The 21,642-nt window shown below is 49.0% G+C and overlaps 2 protein-coding genes across 8 annotated transcripts; one reads left to right on the top strand and one right to left on the bottom strand.

Annotated features, from left to right (window-relative positions):
- Positions 1–894: 894 nt before the first annotated feature.
- On the bottom strand, positions 895–13,232 carry ZNF821 (zinc finger protein 821). Of its 6 annotated transcripts, XM_065745373.1 has the most exons (8): positions 13,082–13,232; positions 12,924–13,015; positions 11,653–11,744; positions 4,899–5,024; positions 4,240–4,382; positions 3,575–3,679; positions 2,487–2,653; positions 895–1,806 (listed from the first exon to the last, which is right to left on the bottom strand). In XM_065745373.1, the coding sequence occupies exons 3-8, from the start codon at positions 11,690–11,692 to the stop codon at positions 1,152–1,154; spliced, it is 1,236 nt and encodes a 411-aa protein (XP_065601445.1). In that variant the 5' UTR covers positions 11,693–11,744; positions 12,924–13,015; positions 13,082–13,232; the 3' UTR covers positions 895–1,151. The 6 variants fall into 6 exon arrangements, 3 of the variants coding, with proteins under 3 accessions (XP_065601445.1, XP_065601447.1, XP_065601446.1); XM_065745375.1 differs by lacking the exon at positions 11,653–11,744 and having other exon boundaries at positions 13,082–13,231; XM_065745374.1 differs by lacking the exons at positions 12,924–13,015; positions 13,082–13,232 and adding an exon at positions 12,761–12,781.
- Positions 13,233–13,977: 745 nt separating this feature from the next.
- On the top strand, positions 13,978–21,576 carry IST1 (IST1 factor associated with ESCRT-III). 2 transcript variants are annotated; one of them, XM_065745378.1, is made up of 10 exons: positions 13,978–14,117; positions 14,727–14,826; positions 15,495–15,675; positions 15,942–16,029; positions 16,348–16,431; positions 16,846–16,956; positions 17,295–17,501; positions 18,406–18,498; positions 19,640–19,688; positions 20,797–21,576. In XM_065745378.1, exons 2-10 carry the CDS (start codon positions 14,739–14,741, stop codon positions 20,994–20,996), a joined length of 1,101 nt encoding a protein of 366 aa, XP_065601450.1. In that variant the 5' UTR covers positions 13,978–14,117; positions 14,727–14,738; the 3' UTR covers positions 20,997–21,576. The 2 variants fall into 2 exon arrangements, with proteins under 2 accessions (XP_065601450.1, XP_065601449.1); XM_065745377.1 differs by lacking the exon at positions 13,978–14,117 and having other exon boundaries at positions 14,423–14,826.
- The last annotated feature ends 66 nt before the right edge of the window (positions 21,577–21,642 follow it).

The raw sequence follows: 21,642 nt of genomic DNA, 5'->3' as shown, positions 1-21,642 counted from the left end.
AGAATGGCTGAGGTTGGAAGGGACCTCTGGGTCCATCTGATCCAACCTCTGCTCAAGCAGGGATGCCCAGAGCAGCCCACCTGGCCAGGACCACACCCAGGCAGCTTTTGAACACCTCCAAGGACAGAGTCTCCACAGCCTCTAAGCAATCCATGGCTCCAGCAACTCCAAGGCTCTGGCACCGGTACAGTACAGAAGCGCTCTCTGATGTTCACACAGAGCCTCTTGTGCTTCAGGTTGTGCCCACTGCCTCTTTTCCTGTCACTGGGCACCACTGACAAGAGCCTGGCTCTGACCTCACTGCATCCTCCCTTCAGTGTACATTGACACAATCCCCTTCTTATCTTTAGGTTAAAAGTCCCAGCTTGCGCAGCCTTTCCTCACAGGAGAGAAGTTCCAGTCCCTTAACCATCTTTATGGCCCTTCACTGGACTTGCTCTAGTATGTCCCTATCTCTTACTTGCAAACCTAAAGGAATGTTTAAATGAAAACTACCTTTTTTGTAAACTAGCGAACTGTTCCCTGCTCGCTTATCTTTGTCAGCCCTTCCTTATGAGATTTCTTAGAATGGGAACTCAGTTTCCTGTTTGCTTTTCCATGTGTGTTACTACAAGGAAGCACATAATAACAGTGTTAACACGAAGAGTGTGCACAGCCATTTTCAGGGAGATTGCGTTCTTTTTTTCCTTCCTTTTTATGGACACAGAAAAGTATTTATTCCTGGAAGAGCGGTGGACCACCTAAGTCCTAATCTCCATAACTTATGCTGCAGTAAACAAGTTTCTGTTCAGTGAGGCAGACTTCTCACCTACAGCAGAACTGCAGCAGCCCCAACCCACTTAATGGTGTGAGAGTCCAAAAATAGGACGAAGCACAAAAGGTAGAGAAGGGGGCTAAATAAACATGAAACATTAATTTATTTTTCCCATTGTCCAGCGGCTGTGGCTGGCCCCCAGACCATAGCCCCAGAATCTGCTTCCGTCGGGGCTACTTTGGCAGGCATCTCTCAGCTCCATTCTCCTGTTTCAGGAGGAAGCCAGAATTACCTATGCAGGAGTGTCATCCAGGAAGCCACAGCAGCCCCCTGAGCACAGAAGCCTGTTGGTTTGCCTGCGACAGATGCAACAGAGATGGCAGTCTTTGGCTGCAGCTCAGTGCAGTGTACTGTTGCTCTGCTCCTCAAAGGTCATTTTGCCCAGCAGTTGGCTCTCCAGCTCCACGTTGCCCACCGGCAGCTGGAAAAAGTTCATTTCAGCTGCCAAAGCTGCCACTGCAGAGGGGTCCTGGCCAAACTGTGCCCGCAGCATCATGTCCATTTTCTCCAGGCGCCGCTTCAACCTCTTGGCCTCACGCTCCCGGATGAGCCGGGCTTGTCTCTTCTCCGGCGTCTCGTTGGCGCGTTTCAGTCGCATTGCTTCTCGGTCCCGCTGCAGCCGTCGTGCCCGCTGCTCGTCCGTCTCCTGCATGCGCTGCAGGCGCTTCGCCTCTCGATCCCGCATCCGCCTCACCTCCCGCTCCTCGGGGGTCTCGTTGTCCCGCCGGCTCTTCTTGGCGGTGCGCTCTCGCTCCAAGCGCTGCAGACGCACTTCCAAGGGCTCATTCTGCCGACGAAGTGCCCACTTTCGCATGCCGGGTGTCTGTGCCTCCAACAGCTTACGATAAGCAGCGCAGTTGTTGCACACTAGGAGGATGCCTGCAGGATACACAGGGCTGTGAAAGGTAATGTCCTTCCCTCTGACACTGGAGGGGCCCTCGCTCTGTGCCACCGGCAGGTGATCTGCACTGAGCACCTCCGTCAGCTTCTCACTGGAAAGCAGAAAGGGCAGTGTCAGAGCCTTGGTACTGACGGAAAAGCCCTCATCTCAGACTGACGGGGAGGCTCCTACCAGAGCCCACAGCAGTGGCCTGAGCCCCAGAATGCACCTGAATATCTAAAAATCAAGCAACATCAGATTCAGGGGTAGGAATGGGATTTGCCCAGAGCAGTATTTGGGTTAGAAGAGTGCAAAGGCAGAAATTAACCAGCAAGCTGCTCTTCCCTTTCATTTCTGTATTTCTTCTTTCAGCTCTACTTGCCTAGACAGTGTCCTTCCACTGGTCTGGGCACAAATGAAGAACATTTTGGTTTCTGTATGTAGTCCTGCTGTGGAAAAGAGAAGCCTTTTGCACAGTACAGACCCAGTGTGGTGATTGCTGGGCAAGGGAAGTGATGACTGTTCTCTCCTGTGACCAGTGACCCCAGCGCCCTCTGAGCAGTCCTACACTTCATACAGCTAAGAAACACCCTTCAAGCAGCAACGATCACAGAGGTTTTAGCAGGTGATGTGGAGCTGCAGGGATTCAGGGACCAAAGGAATCTCAGTCAATAGGGGTGCTTACAAATGGTGGTAAGTAGGGCAGAGATGATTCCTCTGTCATTTAAGGCAATGCACCTAAATCTTTCCTGTGGATACCCTCTCTCACTCACCAGCCAGGGTGACCCTGACCTGTTGAATGTGGCGTGGCTGGTGAAGCGTGCTCCACACACTGCACAGTTTGACAGCTGGTCCTCTGAGTGGATCAGCAGGTGTCGCCCAAGGGAACCTGGTGAGCTGAGGGCTCTTCCACACACAGGACACATATAGCTCTTGGCACTCACCACAGCTGCAGTGTGCTGCAAAACAACCACAGTCATTAGTTACAAATTGCCCGGCTTCCTGCCTAGTAGGAGGTGTAGTCAATGAATACAGCAAACTACCTAGTTCAACCTCCTGTAGCCAGATCACTTAACCAGAACATTCTCCAGCCGATGGCTCCTAAACTAGCTCATGGGATGTCACAGGTCAAACAGCAAGGAGACCTTTCTACAGCTCCACTGCAGTGTGAGAGAAACAAGTAAAGCTGAAAGAGATCGTAAGATCTGACCCTTGTTTTCAGAAATGTATCTGAAAAGCTGCTGTTACTAGACAAAGCATGACTACACTAACAGTAGGCAGCCTGCTGGTGAGGAAAAGTTCAGTGATGGTAGCTAGAAACAATCAGCTGGTACAGTTAAGTTGCCAATTCATCTCTGCTTCATTCTTTCTTTTACAGAAATGAACATACTGTGACGAGTACTGACAGCAAAACCTGAGTTTCCAGCACAGACTTATTGCAACGCTGGAATCATTTCAGAGGAAGAACAGTTGTTTCCATGGGTTAGGAACTGTGACAAAGGGAGAAAAAGCTGTGAGAGACCTGTGAGAGAAAGCTGAGCCATCAGCTTATTGCACTGAATGGTGTAAGAATTGCTTCCATGTTTAATCTGAAGGAACTGCCTGGTCTCAGCTTGCAACTGCTTGCATAGACAACCTTGGGGTGGAGCTGTGTTCTCCAGATCTGCAGACTGCTGCTTTGCTTATTTTTTCTCCAGGACTCTCTCTGGACTATCTGCTATAAAATTAAATTACATCCTAGATTGATGCTCAGTTCTGTGACTGCATAGATCACAGAGAACAAAGTCACACCTTGACCTCTGCCCAGTACTGTTTCTGACTTCGGGACAGCTGAGGTGCTTAAGGCCACAGACATTACATTACTTGGAACCAACCCCTACCTGGTATACGTGAGCGATGAGCTGCTCTCTGCTTTCATACTCCAGCTGGCAGAGGGGACATTTTGACAGTCCCAGCATGGACTCAGCATTCAAGCTCTCAGGAACCTATAGGAAAGGAAAGCCATTTTGGTGTAAGGCACGCTGGTCTCCACACAGCCACCCACCCTCCCTTAGCATCCAGTGAACACTGCACAAAGGCCCGGCCCAGCTCAACTGGGCAAGCAGTGCCCAGTTCTGCTGGGGCTGGCTTATAGTTCTCACAGTCTAAACGCTTCACTTATGCAGCCTCTGGGAAAAGCTCTTGCTGTCTCAGGGGGAAGAAGCAGAAGTGTCACGATCTCCACTCTCACCCACGATCTTGCCAGCAGCTATAGTAGGCAAGGCCTGCTCTGTAGCAGTAGGGAAAGGTGCAAGAACTGAAAGAGGTGGACAGACTTCACAGTCATTTTGTCCAGGCAGGGGAATAGCAGTTTGTCCCTGCTATCTCCTGTTCTTGGCAGCCTAAGAACACCTCAAAACAATCTCCCTTAAGCAGGAGATACTGTTTGGAGGAAGTGATTATGGGAACCAGGTTATGAAATCAAGGGTAGAGAGAGATGTTTAGACAGTACCCAACCCTTCTCCCTTGGCCACTGAGGTGAACTGCAGTGACAATACACACTTGCCTCATTTTCTCTCATCAGTGGGGGTCCAGATGCAGGTTGTTCTGCATTCTCCAGTTCTTTCTTCACCTTTAGCACTGAGCCGTCCTCCTCTGAAGTATGGGAAGAAACTTCATCATGGGTAGTTTCCTCATCATCACTGCCACCTGGAACACACAAAGCAGTTACTCCAAGTGTCAGGACCCTCGTGGCACTAATGTACCTTAATTGCCCAGACCAGCCTCACCTAGGGCCTCCACTCACATTCACTGACCAGGGGCCCCATTTAAACTCAGGAGGCGCTTCAATCCCCAAAGAACCGTGGGAAGTCCCTGGATCTGCCATGTTACCTGGCCTTACTTGATGATCATTAGACTGTCAACAAAGCCTGGTGCTGTCACCATTCTGCTCTGATGCTGTGGGACTGCACCCTAGCGGTGAGGTTACTGTTCAGACTGTGTTGTGGCCACTGGCTCTGGGCTTGGCTTCCCTTAGTGAGCAGTTCTGCTCTTACTGTTGGCTGAAACAGAGACAACAGCATAAGAATCAAGGGCTAACCCAGAGGAAAAGATGGGTAAGATGGCCCTCAGAGAATTCCCACCTACTGTGCAGTGCATAAGCCTCACCCCATTGGAATCACTCCAGTCCACTACCTTGCAATTACTGGAAGGGGCAGAACTCACTGCTGCTGAAATCGTGGTCTTGCAGTGGATGAATAGCTGGCCTTTGGTCCCCAAGAGCTCCAGGAAAGCTGTTTTTCATCATGGCTTGGCGGGCTTGCTCCTCCAGCCCTGCAAAGACTTGCTCCCCTGGTAGCCACAAACAAAAAGTCAGATTGGCTCTGTTCCATTATTTCACCACAAAAGCTTGCCAGAAATGTAACAGGTGTGGGGTTGCTCACCTGCAACATGCAGACCCTCTGAAGTCACCTCTCTGAAAGCATTTAAATAATGTCTGTGCTTCCCTGCCCAGTAACTCCAGCCTCCTGTACCCGCTGACACGTGTCTAGTCCCATCATGTTGCTAGTGGATGTGTCTGGCATCAGGCTGCTCTCTACGTACGCTTTATACACCACTCCGGTCGCGTGTAAGAAATTTCCAAGGCTCCACATCTGTCACGTGTGCCAATGTGACTCCCACTTTTACCAGACAACCTATCTGCCAACAGTGATTGCACAGCTGTAGGTAGGTGAAAGCCATGCAGGGGTGATGACAGTATCCCAAATCAGGTGTGGTGCTGTATGGCTCTTCCATATCACTTAGTTCTATTCCCTGCTATTACAAGCAGCACGATGGCACTGTGACAGGACATTCATACTAACTATATCAGGGTCATGTGATCACACTAGGGTCTGGGAAAGCACAGGCATTAGTGCTTGTACGATTCCCAAATCAGGTTAAACTAAATTCTAAATACAGTCTGCATTTCTTTGTAATCTCTTGCAGTGTAACTACATGGCAAACTAAGCCTGTATGCTTACCGTAATAACTCCTAAGCCAAACTCTAACATTTCTCAGCTGACAATATCTGTGTATAATAGTTGCCATGTTTCTTTGTCATTTACACCAAAACACTCTCAAACTTATCTCAATCACGATGTACCATTTTTTTGTGAATTTAGTTATTAGAAAGCTCCTTCACAAGTAGCAAGTAATTAGCCAAATAAAATACTAGCTATCCCATGTTATTTCTAGGTATTTGCAGAAAGCAAACTGGTGGGGGGCTTTGTTAGCTGAATGCACTGCACTATGCTGGCCTGCACTGGTGGCCCGGCTGTCACTACACAGCACCTACTCCTCTGCGTCCACTGGGCTCCTCTGCAAGGTAAGCAAGCACTCGTTCACATTTCATCCTCATTCCTCTTTGCACTATGCACTGGTTTCTTTCTCTCGTTCAGCCTGCTAACAAATTGTGCTCACTAGGCATGTTTGATGATTTCTAGATACCCACTTATTCCTTTTATTTTTTTGAATTTACACTCCTCCTTGCAGGACAGGCACACATAAGGGAGCGAATCCAGAATGCGGAGATGCTTGCTCAGAATAGCTTACATTCTGCTTTGTTGGAAGATACCAATTATTTGTATTTCAATTCAACAAGAGAACAATCAACAGACAACATATCGAAAGAATGCAATTATCTGAGTTTCTCTCAAAGAAAACTTCCTATGGCAACCTCTGCTAAGCTTCAAGTTCCAGGGAATCAACCACTAATTTCCACATTAACACAAATGACCTTGTTCTACAGGCAGTTATGATTGGCTTTTAGCCGTGATGCATTATGAGCACTTGGGCAAGATCCCAAACAGCTACACCTTTTGGATCAACTTATTTCTGAACTACTCAAAGCATAAATGCAAAAATACTATTTAAGATGCAATGCAAAGGTCAGAGTACAGCTTTCAAAATGATACTGCCCCTTCTAGTGCAGGGCCACAAATGGCATCCGTACAGGAACTGCACTCATGACCCATTGAGAGAGCACCAGTCCTGTTACAGGGACAGGTGCATTTCACCTGCTGAACTGCTTCAGACAACTTTGCCCCATGTTTATACACATTCTGCCTTTCTGGTGCTTACCTCAAAATTTCCAACACTGCTTTAAAAAGCAGTAATTTATGGAAAATTTGAAAGCCCTTCAAGAAGTTTCTAAAGTTGTCCAGAGAGGCTGTGGATGCCCCATCCCAAGAGGTGTTCAAGGCCAGGCTGGATGGGGCCCTGGGCAACCTGACCTAGCACTCGACCTGGCAGCTGGCAGCCCTGGAACACCATGATCCCTTAGGACCCTTCCAGCCAAAGCCATTCCATGACTGTGTGATTCTACTTCTAACACCAATCACAGCAACCAGCAGAGCAATCACATCTGCCAGAGGCCTTTTAGTATAACATACACACAACCAAGTTAGCACTGATTCAGTGCAGCGTGGAGAACCATCCAGCAGCTTAGAGACAGAAGTGCAAACTGTTAACCAAACCACTAGCTTGTATCTAAAAGGCATCACAGGACTGGGAAAAATTAACTTTCCAAAACGCTGTTTTGCTTATACAGAATTTCTATCTATTCTACTAATAGTGCCTCTGAGAAAACTTGGAGAAGAGTGCTCAGTTCATCTACTGACAGACTAAGTCCTGCATCAGTGGAACTTTGGAACTTTGATGTTTGATAGGTAGAGTTATGTTTTTATTGTCTACACACACATGTTCACATACAAACATACCCCCACCTCCACCCCATTTTGAATACATTTGCAGTTGTGTGGAAAGGGAGTAAGACAGGCAACAGCTTTAGGATCACCACTATCAGTAAAAGACATTATGCTCAATATTGAATTCACAGACTCTTCTCCAGAAGTTTCTTTATTAAATACAGAAAGGGCTGTAGGCTGACCACAACACCAAAACAAGTTGCTGTATTTGTTTTACGAGCAGCTGGAGATGTAGAACAGTGAAAGTCATACAACTGCCTCTGTTTTGCTTTCCAGTTCTCCTCTCCATAATCTTGTAAATGAGTGTGATGCCAGGAGAGCAGCTGTGGAGGTAGGGGCCAGCCCTGCGGTACTGTGCCACAGGGGCAGTTATGGCTGCTAGGATCTGATGGTGTATCAGCTTGGCAGCCAGAAATGATTATTTTCCTTAGCCCTTCCCTTCTTGAACTGTATGAATGCAGGATAACTCTCAGGTGTTCTGGAAAATAAACACACAAACAAACAACCTCACTCCAAAATCCACAAAACAAAAATCAAAATAATCTGCATCATTCCCCTGTCTTCCTTCCTAATCAGAAAAGTCCCTCAGAGATGAGCCACTTTAGTCCCTCCTTGTACGTCAATTTAAGGTCCCTGGTTCATGTAGGTCTTCTCTGTGCTCCTTTCCTTGACCTGAAATTTCCAAGTCTGTCCACCACTGTGGATCTAATCCACCCGCCCCATCGCTATTCTGGGTTGTCCATACTGCTGTAGCGGTTACTGAAATGAAAAACAATTGAAAGTGTTAACAACCGCAGCCCACAGAGCCCTTTAAGAACCAAGGATTCTGATGCAAATAAAAATTTTTGCTCAGTTTGAATGCTGGGTGCTATTTCATGAAAGGTACTTTCTTTTCAACTCAGGACTATTACAGGCAGGATTCAAGAAATGCCAAAGAGCACAGAGAAAGAGAGAAAAAGAGAGAGAATACGTACATACCAGAGGGAGAAGGAGGGAAGCAGAGGACAAAGGGGATATTGGGACAACGCAGAATAGAGCTAGGGAATGGTTATTTATTTGATTAACAAATATTGTTCTCAAGAGCTCTAAAATAAGCAACACTTGCAAAGGGTAGAAGCCATAGAAAGAAAAGCAGCTCATGGGGCAGCTGGGAGAGGAAACAAAAGCACACTCTAATACCTGCAGCAGAATTCTTGGCAAGCTCAAGAACAGTTGAATAACCTACAGCTGATGAGTGACACTGCAGTGAAGGACAGGTTTGAAGCAAGATCAGAAGATTAATTGCTTAGAGAGAAGATACTTTTATGTTTCAAAGTCTGGGAAAAAATGAAGACCAAATGAATGAAGATGCCTCCACAGGAACAATGTAACTCTGTGGCATTTTTCAGTTCAGTGAGGAATAGGCAACGCAATAAGTATGTCAGTACTACAATTTTATTTCTTAACATATTGTCAGACAAAAGCATTTTTTATGCAGCATGTGGCAACACAAAATTCAGTCATTAAAAGCCAATTATGTGCTGCACCCTGGCAAATGGAAATGGCTACAATGAAAACTATAGGCAGACTGGCAATCACACAATGACATATTTAAGATAACAGTATTTTTCAGCATTGTTTCTGTAGTATTATGAGTTTCCTTACACACCAAATTCTGTTTGAAGTGGTTGGACTTGTAACCACACAACTCTGCATGCCAAAGTACTTCTGTGCTAAGTGGAGACAGCAACTGCTGTTGTGAAAGCAAGGTTAAACAAAGGCCATGCTGAGTCTGGAAAGTAACTCTGGAAAGAGGGGGCACTGAACAAGCCAGGGACAGGAGAATGCAGCTGTTGCTCGCACAAGTGAATCTGAGAAGGAAGATAACATAGAGCAGGAAGCAAGGAAGTAGTAGGCATCATCCTCTCATGAATTTGTCCTGTCAGATATTCACAGTGGCATTTATGCAAATCCACAAAGCACTTCCCAAGCCCCACAGCCTGCCAAATCTGATCCCAATTGCAGACAACTGCATAAAAAGGTGCGTACCTGCTGTCCCTTTTATTCCTCTCCTCCCAACAATTTCAGTCCCAAGAAGTTTCAGTAACGTGCCTGCTATGTCTCAGCCTGATTCCTCATTCTGCTGGCTCACCCAGATCTTGGAGATGATGCTCTCTCCGATTTTCCTCGTCATTCACCAGTGCACTGCATGGCATTTCTGGGCCCTCCAGATACACAGCAGGCTAGGTAGACAGAGAAGTCCCAACGATTTGGTGGTGTTCATCATAAGACAGAAAAGATTTCCATCCCAAGGAGGAGAAATCACCATTGCAATTTTTCATGTATCTGTCAGTCCCCCTGTTTTCTTCTGATCCTACTTTGCTGCTCTTGGTGACTCCTATCAAATAGGATACCTGTAGCTAAACATTGCACGTAAGGTGGTGAACAAGTCAAACACTTCCTCTCTCTACAGCATACCAGATGCCATAACTCAGCCTCATGCCAGCTGGTAGCATGTTTGTCAGATAGTTTCTCCAAGACCCAAACTGGTGATACGATCACTTGCACTACAGTTAAAAAAAGCAATGATGTGAAAATACGTGACAATCGAACTCCAAAGCATGTATAGTTCATGCATGTAACAGTACAAGCTTCTAAGGAAGACAACTGTTATGCAGTGGAGCGCAGAAGAGAAAACAGCCCACCTAAACACCATGAAAACACAACATACACCTTTGAAATTGTTGTACTCCGTGGTCTCTGTAGATGAGAGCCCACAACTCTACACCAGGGCTGACAGAGTAAGTACATGCTTTATATGCATCTAATCTAAACAGCAGAAGCAATATCTGGGCACTCTCAAAAGCAAATGTGTGTGGAAAGAAGATGTGTTACTGGGATTGCAGGAGAAAACAAAAGATGCACCAAGTTTATTGAATAAAGACAATTCCAAGCAGACAAATCTGTACAAAGCTGTATTCCACCTGCTGTAGAACTCAGCACACAGGAAGCAGGAGAGGGAAAGCACAAGTCAGAGCAGCTGTCAAAAGTTAACCCTGAATATTTTGATACTGGCCACCAAGGAAAGCTTTGTCATCTCTCCCATGCCTAGCTCTTGCAAGTTATGAGGCTTTCAAATCAGACAGAAGTAATTCTCAGAGTACACTCACAGAGTATGCAAAGTGTTAGGTTATGTCAGGATGTGTTTTCCTCTAACGCGGAGAACAGCATGCATAGATTTCTGATGCTGTGTCCATACAAAAAAGACAGCACAGGGAAACACACAGAGACAGGCAAGCCAGCAGCATCAGCTAAGTGAAGTAGTTGCTATGGCTGCAGCAGTCAGCTCTCTGTCCCATAGTCCTGACAGCTACCATAGCAGAACATTACCCTCATCTCAACCAGCCTTGCTTTCACATGCCTACAGAAGTGGAAATTTGTTTTTTTCATTCAAGCTCAGGTTTCAAGCATCTATCCAGCTACAACACTCATATATACAAGGGCATAGCTTCAGACTCCCAGCTCCCCTCTGCGACCAGGCAAACAAAAAAACAAAAACCGTGCAGATGCCCCTTTGTAGCTGAACATCCATACAGCTGTTTCCCAGCTCCACTAATACCTCACTACAGCCTGCCAACAGTGCTGATGTATCTTCAGTCCTTCCACTATCCAACAAATGTCAGGGTCTTGACAATACTGGAGAAAGACACCTGTCTTCTCAGATCAGGAATAGCCTGACAAATCACATCTGTCCACTATTTAACATAGGCACTGCCCATTCCCTCCCAGAAAAAGGCAAATGGCGTTATTTACATTACAGTGAGGTACAGTAAGCTTAAGTGACACGTCCAAGCCAGTATCCTGAGCCTGTCATAGGGCAAAGATCAGAAGCCAGGGTCCCAGACTTCAGTTGCACACTCAGACCACCTGATCTAGAACTTCCTTTGCTATCCAATAACTGGCCAGAGCCTAACTTGCACTTGTGATAGTGTGAACGCAAAGCAGAGCTACAGGCCCTGTGCATACACACCTACCTTTACAGAGTTTGTTCAAGCCTATCCCTGTCCTGCCTTGCCAGGACACTGCCAGCTTCCCTGACATACGGACTTCTTATTACAAGCCCCTAAGACAAAATGTAGGTAACCGTTTCCCCACAAACTGTACCTTTTTCATCACTGCCCTCCTCCCCTTCTCACTCCACAACTATCTGTCTAGGACAAGGATCCCACGGTGCTGTGTGACATAATACTCACAGTGAACTTTGTTAGGAGTGGTCTGTTTCCGACGGGACATGTTTCCCTGACCTGGGAGCACAGAGTGTTCGTTCCCTCAGCAGAGGGCTCACCTGAGAAGAGAAGAGCCTGTCACACATACCACTGGGACCTTCTCAGCCACTGGCCAAACACAGCTGAGCGTCACAGGGTCACTCTCCATCCTCCTGCTTACAAGGCTAAATCTGCATTACCACAGCCACATTCAGAGCCAGCATCCAACACGATCCACAAGCATTTTACCATGCATGGGCAGCTCCACCCATTTCGAACTAAGTTATAAACAATTCTGTACCTGGCATACAAAAAGCTCAGAATGCCCTGCTTCACGAGTGACTGGACTCAGTCCAAGTACCCTTCTCCCTCCCGTTTGCTCCAACAGCACTCAAGGCGTCAGCCTAATTACTTCCACCATCGAAGTGACCCAGACAGAGGTGGAGAAGATGCCAGCGTGGCAAGAAGAACACCGGGAAGCATCAGCCTCATGCCAGGCACACGAAGGAACCGCTGCCCCAGTGGGAGCAGCAGGCGAGCTGGCCCGAGCAGCACAGGGACAGGGCCCGGCCCCGCAGGCACTGCGCGAGCAGCGCGGCCTCACGGGCAGAGCCGACGGGACAGCGCGCAGGCGGCACGGCGAGGCACCTGCGGGACCGGCCCTCCAGCACGAACCCCGAAGGGCGGGGGGGGCACGCCGACAAGCGGTCCCCGTCCCTCACGGGTGGGGACACACCGACCTCCCCTCGAACTTCAGTTCGGGGGAATCATCGGCCCTCACCCTCCGACCGACAGAGAGAATCGATTCCAGCGGTTCCCTCAGACACGGACAAAAGGAGGAACAGAACCCATTGGCCGCAGTTGTACGAACACCGGGATGCCGTCGGCCTCCCACGACAGTCGGACACCGGTCCGCGGGCAGCCCCGGCCCCGGGGGGAGGCAGGCCCAACCCCGGCAGCGGGCGACCCGGGCCCACGGGCGGGGGACGCGCGGACACGCGGACTCCCCGACAAGAGGGGCGGACGGAGGGACCCGACCCGCGGCTGCAGGCGGACGAACGGCGGCACCCACCCACACCGCCCCGCTCCGTCTCACCCGGTGCCGCTGCCCACGCCGGGAACCGCGGACAGACAAAGGGCCGCCAGACAGACAGACGGCAAAATGGCGGCGCTGCCAGAGCGCGCGGCGCGGGCACGGCCCGGGGAGCCCCCCTCGCCCGAGCCCCGAAGCCGCGTTCCCGCCGCCCGGATCCGCTCACCTGCGTGCCATGGACGTGCGGCGGGTGCCGGCCCGGAGACCCCGCTCCGCTCCTCGGGCGGCGGCCGTCCGAGCGCGCCAGGCCTCGCTTCCCTGTAAGGGCAGAAACCGATGTCACGGCGGTCAGAGCAGCACCGCCCGCGTTCCGAGCTCACGCACCCGCCGAGGGGCGAAGCGCTCCGCAGCGGGGGCTCTCAGCCCGCGTCCATCCGCGAACGTGAAGGCCCCAGGGAGCCCCGAGCGGCGCACGGCGGGGTACGGCCGCACCACCCCGCGACGGAGGAATCCGCCACGGCCGCCCCAGCAACAGCACGCGCGGCGCTCCGCCGGGCTGATGTCGCCGGGGCTTCTCTCAAGAGCTCAGCTCGGCCCCGCCCCACTCTCCCTCACGGAGGCGCCGCCGAGCCCCTCGGGTGGGACTGCCCGGCGGGGCGGGGCGGGGCAGCGGAACGCGGCGCCGCCGGAACTGCCGCGCCAGGGCCGGGCAGCGGCGGACGCTGAGCGCGGTGCGCAGCGGTCGTCGCGAAGAAGAGTCTTTCCGCCGGGTAACGTAGTCCCTCAGCACCGCCCTCCCGCCGCCGCCACCACGTCGCTTTCCGGGAGCTCCGCCGCGTCAGTGCGTCGTTGAGCTCCGTTCGGTATCGGCTGCCGCAGCCCAGCCGTGCCCCGAGCGGGGAGCAGGGAGCTGCCGGCCCGGGGGATCCCTCCGCGCTCAGTCAGGCGGGGCGGAGCTCGCCGCCATTTTAGGTGTCTGCAACTGGCTGGGCAGCGGTGAGCGGGGTCGGGGTCGGGTTCGTCGGGGGGGGGTTATTGGTAGAGCGGCTCTGCTCTGGGGCCGTGCGGGCCGGGGTCGGCTTCTGTAGTGCGGGCGGTGGAGGGAGAGAGCAGCCCGTTCCCATCGTCCGGCGGCCGGGGTGAGCTGAGCGGGGCCTTCCGCGTTGCTCTGTGTTCTCCTCGGGCTGAGCGCTGCGCACGGGGCTGCCCCGGTGGTACTGAGCCCTGTCCGGGGACGGTTCACTTCAGTGGCGCCAAACGGTTCCGGTGTGGGGATGGCGGTGGAGGGAATGGCATTCTCAGGGGCACGGAGTGGCGCGGAAACGTGCGGCGTCTTTCTTGCGGCTTCGTAATGTTTCTGACGCGTCGGAGGAGTACTTTCAGGTTATAGAAGGGTAGAACTTCTCGTGGCGTTAGATGAGTATGTTACGTATTTTTATGTGTTTCTGTTTGCGCTTAGTTGGCTCTGTGCTTTATTGATAATTGCACTGATGTTTGAATAGATCAGCTCAATAATCTGCATGTACTCTTAAATAGCAGTGAATTTGTTTAAACTACTCCTTATATTCTAAACACTGCCATTATCCAGAAGTCTACTTTAGCTTCCTTGGTACGAGCCAGGTCTCTCAGTGTTAGCCCTGGGGAAGTTATGTGTAAATCTTTTTCACAAATGTTCCTTGTCATAGTGAAACGTTATACTCAGTTGACCTTGGTTTTTGGTGGGACTGATCAGTTGAGCTGACTCCTGAGTGCCCATGAAGTGTCACAAGCCTTGGGCAGGGGAGAGCATGGGGGATGTAGCACTTCCTCCTGCTGCTGGTGGGACTGTCAGCATGGCTCACAGCTTCATCTGCACAGTTCTCAGCATAACTGTGTGCTGTTCTGCTGCCTGCATGCTAATACAGTAGAGGTTGGCATGAACCGGTAGAACTTAACATTTACCTTTGTTGAATTTTATTTTTTTCTGAGTAAAATGGACCAGCATCTTTCTGGTTACTGGTGCCAGTGATCTTCCCTTCTCTTCCCATAGAAACTGTTCAGCATGTTGGGCTCTGGGTTCAAGGCTGAGCGCCTGCGTGTCAACCTACGCCTCGTCATCAATCGCCTCAAACTGCTGGAGAAAAAGAAGAGTGAGTATTTGAGGGGGTAGGTGTGGCCCTTCATACTTTTGGGGCCCATGAGACTTGAAGATATTTGAATAGAAGATGTTTTTATTTGTTTTGCTTTTTTTTTTTGGAGTTAGGGGAGTTTTGCTGGCCAAGTATGAAATAGCCTTTGCTCTTCTTTGCTGGACCCAGCCTTGTACTCTGCCTGGGTATGCTGATCCCCAGAGGAGTAGGCTGGCCCAAGTGTGGTTGTCTCCATACAACTTTCTGTCAGGTGTTAAGAGTATAATTGACAAGGTGAGTGGTGTCACAGCTGAGTGCCATATGTGAAAAGGCATAGAGAAACCAGAAGGTTGTTTCCTGGGTCTTCAGTGCCTACATAGAAGAAATTCCTGTATGCTGTGGGTGAGTCACCACACTTAGGCTGTTGTGCCCTGATCAGGTCAAGATAAGATTTACTCCATGGTTCTGGTCAACTCTACAAGGAAATTGAAGGTGAGGGAGTGTTTCTAGCAGCTAGAACCCCCCTCCCCTTTCTTCTGTGAGTTTGTATGATAGGACCAAGATACGGGGACTCCACTTGGCTATTACTGAGCTTGATGGGGAGAGAGAAGTTGGTGATGTGTGTGTGTTGTGCTGTGGGCAGTAGCCCTTGCCAGCATAGTGACTGGCCTTGGGGATATGTGCTGTAGCTGAGTTGGCCCAGAAGGCAAGGAAGGAGATTGCAGATTATCTGGCAGCTGGAAAAGATGAGCGTGCCAGGATTCGTGTGGAGCACATCATCCGTGAAGATTACCTTGTGGAGGCCATGGAGATCCTGGAGCTGTACTGCGATCTGCTGCTAGCCCGCTTTGGCTTGATTCAGTCCATGAAGTAAGCGCTGTTCTAGGAGGTATTGTGTGGGAGAGGGTCCAGGCCCCCTGGGTTGAGGGAGGGGTACTGCTGGGATCAGGCCTAGAATACAGAGGGGCACCTGTTCTAATTTCATTGTCATAGGGTCTCCAGAGACCTTTTCTTCCTCAACAGGGAAGTCTCTGGAGCCCTACATGGAGGATTGGGGACGTTTGGGCTAAGCAGGTGGAAGACTGCACAAATTAAGTATGTGGTGTGGATATAGGATTTCCTTCTATTATCCTTAGGGAGCTGGACTCTGGGCTGGCAGAAGCAGTGTCTACGCTGATTTGGGCTGCACCACGACTCCAGTCAGAAGTGGCTGAGTTGAAGATTGTGAGTAGGTTGTTTGAGGGGTGTTATACATAGAGGGTGAGGGTAGCACTGCCAGGAGCCATTGGAAGATTAGCATTGGGATGCTGTCATTGAGGCAAAGAACATTTTTAGGGGCTCTGCAGATGGAGACTTAAGGCCAGATTTCACTTCTCCAAGGAATCCTCAGAAACTGCTAAGGCTGCTCAGCTGGGTGTACTTGGTAGCAGAAGTTAGGACACATGGAGGTGGAGAGGGCTGTGGGGACTGCAGATGATGTGGGATGTGTGGTGGGGGGTAAGCAAGGATGTACACGTTTTCAGAGTTTCTCTCCTGCTGCAGGTTGCTGACCAGCTGTGTGCCAAATACAGCAAGGAGTATGGGAAGTTGTGCCGCACAAACCAGATTGGAACAGTTAATGACAGGGTAATGAACTGGTAGAACAGCTGCAGGCAGCTGAAGCTGGAAGAACAGATAGTCTGATGTGGATTTCTGCCCCTTGTTAATGAGACCACTGGCTGATGTCTGTGGCTGATGGTGGAGTTGGGTGGGGTGGTTGTGGGGACTGGCCTGTCTTTAAGCTCAGGAGCATGGTGTTGGCATCCCTGTCAGGTGGGGCCAGGCTGTCTTGCCTGTGGATGCAGAGGAACAGAGCTTGGAGCCCTGCCTTGTGGCTGCCAGAAGCCTCTACTGTTGCAGAGCTTTGCTGGGTGGGAAGGATTTCTCTTTCTCTCTGGAAAGGACTGTGCTGTGCACTGCACAGCAGGTGACCCTGACTGTGACTGAGTCCTGCCGTGCTGTACTACTCTTGATGAGCATCTCTGCACCCTTGTGTTTCAGCTGATGCACAAGCTGAGTGTGGAGGCACCACCAAAGATTCTAGTGGAGAGATATCTCATTGAAATTGCCAAGAACTACAATGTTCCCTATGAGCCCGACTCAGTGGTGATGGTGAGTGAGGCACATGCAAGTCTATGGTCCCCTTCTGTGTTACAGTGACTGAAATTTCCTGTTAGTGCTGTGGAGCGCAAGGTCAATGCACTGTACCAGAATTTATGGTAATTTCACTTTGATGTCTTCTAGACAGCCTTAGCATAGCAGGATCCTTCTACTTCCCAAAGTCCTACAATGTGTGGCAGTAGTTAAACACGCTGTAGTCTGCTCTCCGTTCTAAATCTCATTAATAAGGTTACTGTCTGCTCTGTTCTTCTGTTCTTATCTCCAGTGACAAATACTGCATCTGATGTTCAGATGGGTGTGATCAGGAAAATTTCTTCTTCCCTCCTCAGGCTGAAGCCCCTGCAGGCGTTGAGGCAGATCTGATTGATGTGGGATTCACAGATGATGTGAAGAAAGGTGGCCATGGAGGGGGAGGAGGAGGTGGATTTACAGCTCCACTAGTTGGTCTTGATGGTTTAGTGCCTGTGCCAGTGCCAATGCCGATGCCCATGCCACCAGCAAATCCTCCCTTCTCATATCCACCTCCAAAAGCACCGGTAAGTGCCTGTGGTTTGAGCATGCCCTTTTACTCTGGAAAGCTTTGACTGTGTTGCCCCACACCTGCTGACTGGGAAGTGTCTGTACCTGGTAGCTTTATGTGTCAGAAGACCATCTTGTTACTGTGAGAATACATGGGATAGAAATTCTTGGCAACACAGATGAAACTTTGTGTTGCTTCTTGAGTGTGGAAAATTCCTGCCACTGTTCCAGCCAGCCCACGTTGCCTTCAGAGAGCAGAGAAGTCCAGAACTAATTCCTGAGACAGCCTTCTGAGTGCCAGGCTTTTCACCGGGGGTTGGAGCAGCCCTTTGAAGTCAGTAGGCTGGTAGCATGCCCAGATTAAGTCAAGGAAATCAAGTAAGTTTTGTGGAACGGGAGCGCTGAGCGAGGTGATGTTTTTCATGGAAAATGTGGGCTTAGTGGTTTCAGCTGTCTGAAAGCTCAGGCAGATGTATTCTGGGGGCTTGCTCTAAGACTAGATCTTAGAGGTGTTGTTGTTTTGCAAATAAGGGTAAAACAAAGCCTTTAGTGAACCAGAGAGACCTCCTTCCTGTTTTGTGGTGCTGTATGCTCAGGAGAAATGGCTTAGGATGCTTAATGCAGAATGTTAGGCTTTTGGCCTGGTACTTATAATGCTGTAAGAGGTTAAGTGTTCAGTTTTGCTGGCTCTTCAGAATGAGTGATAGTCCTGTTAGTTGGTTGCAGATGACTGTGTCTGACTAATACTTGAGAATCTTTTCCTAGTGAGCATAAACCATACCAACTTGAATAGTTGTCTGCGTGTATCTTAGACTTCTACTTTCTCTGACTCTCATAGCAGCTGTAAGGTGTATTGTGTCCCGTGGAGTCTCTCCCAGATGAATCAGCTGGTGTTTGACCATTTAATTTCTGTGTGTGCAGGAGAACTTCAATGGCCTGCCAGTGGGGACCTACCAGCCTTTTACTAACATTCATCCACCACCAATTCCAGCAAACCCACCAACATATGAATCTGTAAGTTTCTGAGGTGAATCATCACTGTAGGCAGCAGAGGGAAACTCAAGTAGAGGGCAGTAGTAGCTACAGAAAATATGAGTGTTCATTAAGCGTAGCGTTTCGTTGCTTTTGGGGTGGTGCTTGGTATTGATTTTGGCTGAATAGATGAGTGCACATGATGAGAGAAACTTGTGAGAAGTTCTTTCAGAAGTTTTGGTTGCATAGGAATGCCAAATTTATTTTTACTGCATTACTAAAATGATAAGCATTTGACAAGCAGAGTCCACAAATGCCATTTTTTGTAATGTGACGGGTTTACCGCCTTCAGTCTCCTTAGTTGCAGCTTTTGAACTAATCTGAAGTTACTCTAGGTGAACTTTTTGGCTTAATCAACTGTTGAATGTTTAAGTACTCTTTGTTTCCCAGACTTTTCTCAGTCGTTGGACAAGAATGGGGAGTCTGGAGTTTTTTTTTTTTTCTTTTCTGCGCTTTTGTTTCCTGAAGTATGTGATCATGCCTCTCATTTCACTGTTGGTGCTGTTTGTCTCTGCAATATCTTGAATAGTCATGAGTGTTGCTCAGTATCTGTGTGTATTAGTTGCACTGAAGCCTTTGGGTCCAGGGGATGCAGGCACTGCAGCTATTAGCTAGGTAGAGATAGATGGCACTGACCGTAGCCCACCAGGAGTGAAGAGTTCTCCCAGCAGAACAGATGGTGCTTTGGGCCTTTGTCCGACAGTCCAAGACTCGAGATGCCTTTATTTTATCACTGCTGGTCGCGAGGGCTTATCTATTGCTTGTGAAAGTGAGCAGTTGTTGTATTTCAGTGGGGGATCAGAGTGGTCTTATTTTTTGTCCTTGAGAAATATTTTTAGATCTGGTTGGTATGCTCTATTTATCTAGTTACAAAATATTGCCAGTGAAGCTGCTTTGGATGACAAGGAGAGAGGGGAAATGAAAGCACTGCCTCTTTGGGAGGCGAGTCAGATTCTTGAGCATGCTGGAAACTAGAGTGGGTGGATGGTTTTTACTTGGGGAGATATTATATGCTTTGCTGTGCATGGCTGTGGCTGCTGTTGCCTATGAGCTTTGCCTGCACAGCTCTGGCATTCTGTGCCTGCTGGATGGGAGAGCTATAGTAATAGAGAGCTTCTTTCAGATCGATGAGCCTGATGCTGACAAGGATGCTGCCTCCGGATCAGTAGCAGGTGAGTATGTCAAGAGGCGTGGGAAGCCTGGGGGTGGTTTGGAGCTGTAGTTAGCCTGGGATGCTAGTGTCCTTGTGAGTAAGCTTTCCCTGCGTGCAACAACGTGTACCACTTGATGTATGGTGAGAGCAGAATTTGAGTTTGGAGAGGGCCTTGGTGGAAGTGAAGATTATCTTCTTGCACAGTGAGGATCTGGAAAACTGAAGAATTATTAGTGTTTGACTTTGAAGTCAGACTAGGTTTCTAGCTTAAGCTAATTTGTCAGACTAAATGCAGGAGTTTGCAGAAGAAAATGAGAAAGCAACATGTTTAAATAATACATTTTTATACACCATAAGCAATATTACTCTTCAGGAGCAGAAAGAAAAAAGCAGGCATTAAGCCGTAGGTAAGTCTGTATTTATGCAGTGGAGCACAGCTAGAGAGAGAGTTGTTCTCTCTCTGTCCGTCTACCTAAATGTTTGCCATGTGCATTACACATTGTAATTGGATCACGCTTAATCTCTCCAGTCTTTCACAGTGCCCTTCTTCTCTGTAAGTTTTGAAAACATCTCTTATCTTTAGCACTTGGTCAGGTCAGAGTGGGTTTTGAAGTAAATCGCCACTTGCTATCTCCAGCAAGGATTCCTGGCAGCCCTTTGGGAAGTGGTGATGGTGTGTGATGGAGATATGCCTATGGTTGCACTGGAATTGACACACCTCAATTTGACATCTGAGTGATAGGAGCATAAGATACCTTGGTATCTCTGTGTCTCTTTAGGAGGTGTTGGAATGGAGGAAATTGTGATTTATAATCCCCATGGTGCAGTCTAGCTGATACAGGTGTGTGGGAGATTCAGCTGCACTGCCCCATAGCTCCCTTGGGGCAGCAAAGAGTCACTCTCTAGTGTATCTGTAGGATGGGGTGGCTGGCCCACGGCTGCAGCTCCTTACAGCTGTGTCAACCTTTTCCCCATTGCATCTTAAGCGAAGATGGAGCTGTGTTGTTACTGCTGCTCGTTGGTACTGCCATTTCAGTGTAAGGATGTGGTGTGTGCCTCTCTTTTGGCCTGATTAACGTGATGGTGAGTGAGGTGAAATTATTCTTTTTTTTTCTTATTCTAAATAGGGCCTGGACCCAAGTCTGAAGCTTCTCCAAAACCAAGAGTTGGACCTCCTAATACCATTGATAATTTTGTGTTGCCTGAATTGCCTTCTGTGCCAGATACATTGCCAACAGCATCTGCTGGTGCAAATTCTTCTGCCTCTGAAGACATTGACTTTGATGATCTTTCTCGGAGATTTGAGGAGCTAAAGAAGAAAACATAAGACTGATTGGGCTGTAACTTCAATGAAAAGGGCAGGAGCTGTGACTGCTGCTTCTTTCTGAAACACTCCCTTAAATTGGTTTTCTTTATTAACCTCAAATGAACACTCCTTTTTGAGCTTTCTTCCTGCTGTACTTAAACCAGATGCTGCTGCTTTCCCAGTCTTTGTTGCTCCAGGAGTTGAACTGTGGAGACTATCTTAAGAGATGAAAGCAGGGAACAGCTCCAGCCAATCTCGTTAGCTATAGAGAAAGGCCTTGCTTGATTGACATTCCTGGCTGTTTCTTTGGCAGCTCTGTGCTCTCTTCCACAGAGAAAGGTGATGAAGGCTGAAAGGGCTTTCTCTTCATGTTTCTGGTTTCAAGGGGAGTGTTATCTATGAGCTTGCCCAGCTCTGCTTTATGGTATGTATGGTCAGGGTGATACATATATCTCTCTTGGGTAAGATTTTTAACTAATTGGGGCAGAGACAGGAATTAGCATTGTGAGTAGACATGGTATTGCCCTTTAGGCTTTGTGGTACCCTGGCACTGGTGCATCCCTCTGGCTCCAGCTGGACCCAGTTTGTAGTTCATACTATAAACTACTCGTTCAGATGCACTGAACTCTCAGGGAGCCCTCTGCAGCTGTTGCTGTGCTATTTGGAA

Source organism: Cyrtonyx montezumae, unplaced genomic scaffold (assembly GCF_038088225.1).
Source record: "Cyrtonyx montezumae isolate F1298 unplaced genomic scaffold, pur_monq_1.0 scaffold_35, whole genome shotgun sequence".
Classification (NCBI taxonomy): domain Eukaryota; kingdom Metazoa; phylum Chordata; class Aves; order Galliformes; family Odontophoridae; genus Cyrtonyx; species Cyrtonyx montezumae.
The sequence above is the reverse complement of the archived record's forward strand: the minus strand, read 5'-3'. Positions and strand labels throughout refer to the sequence as shown.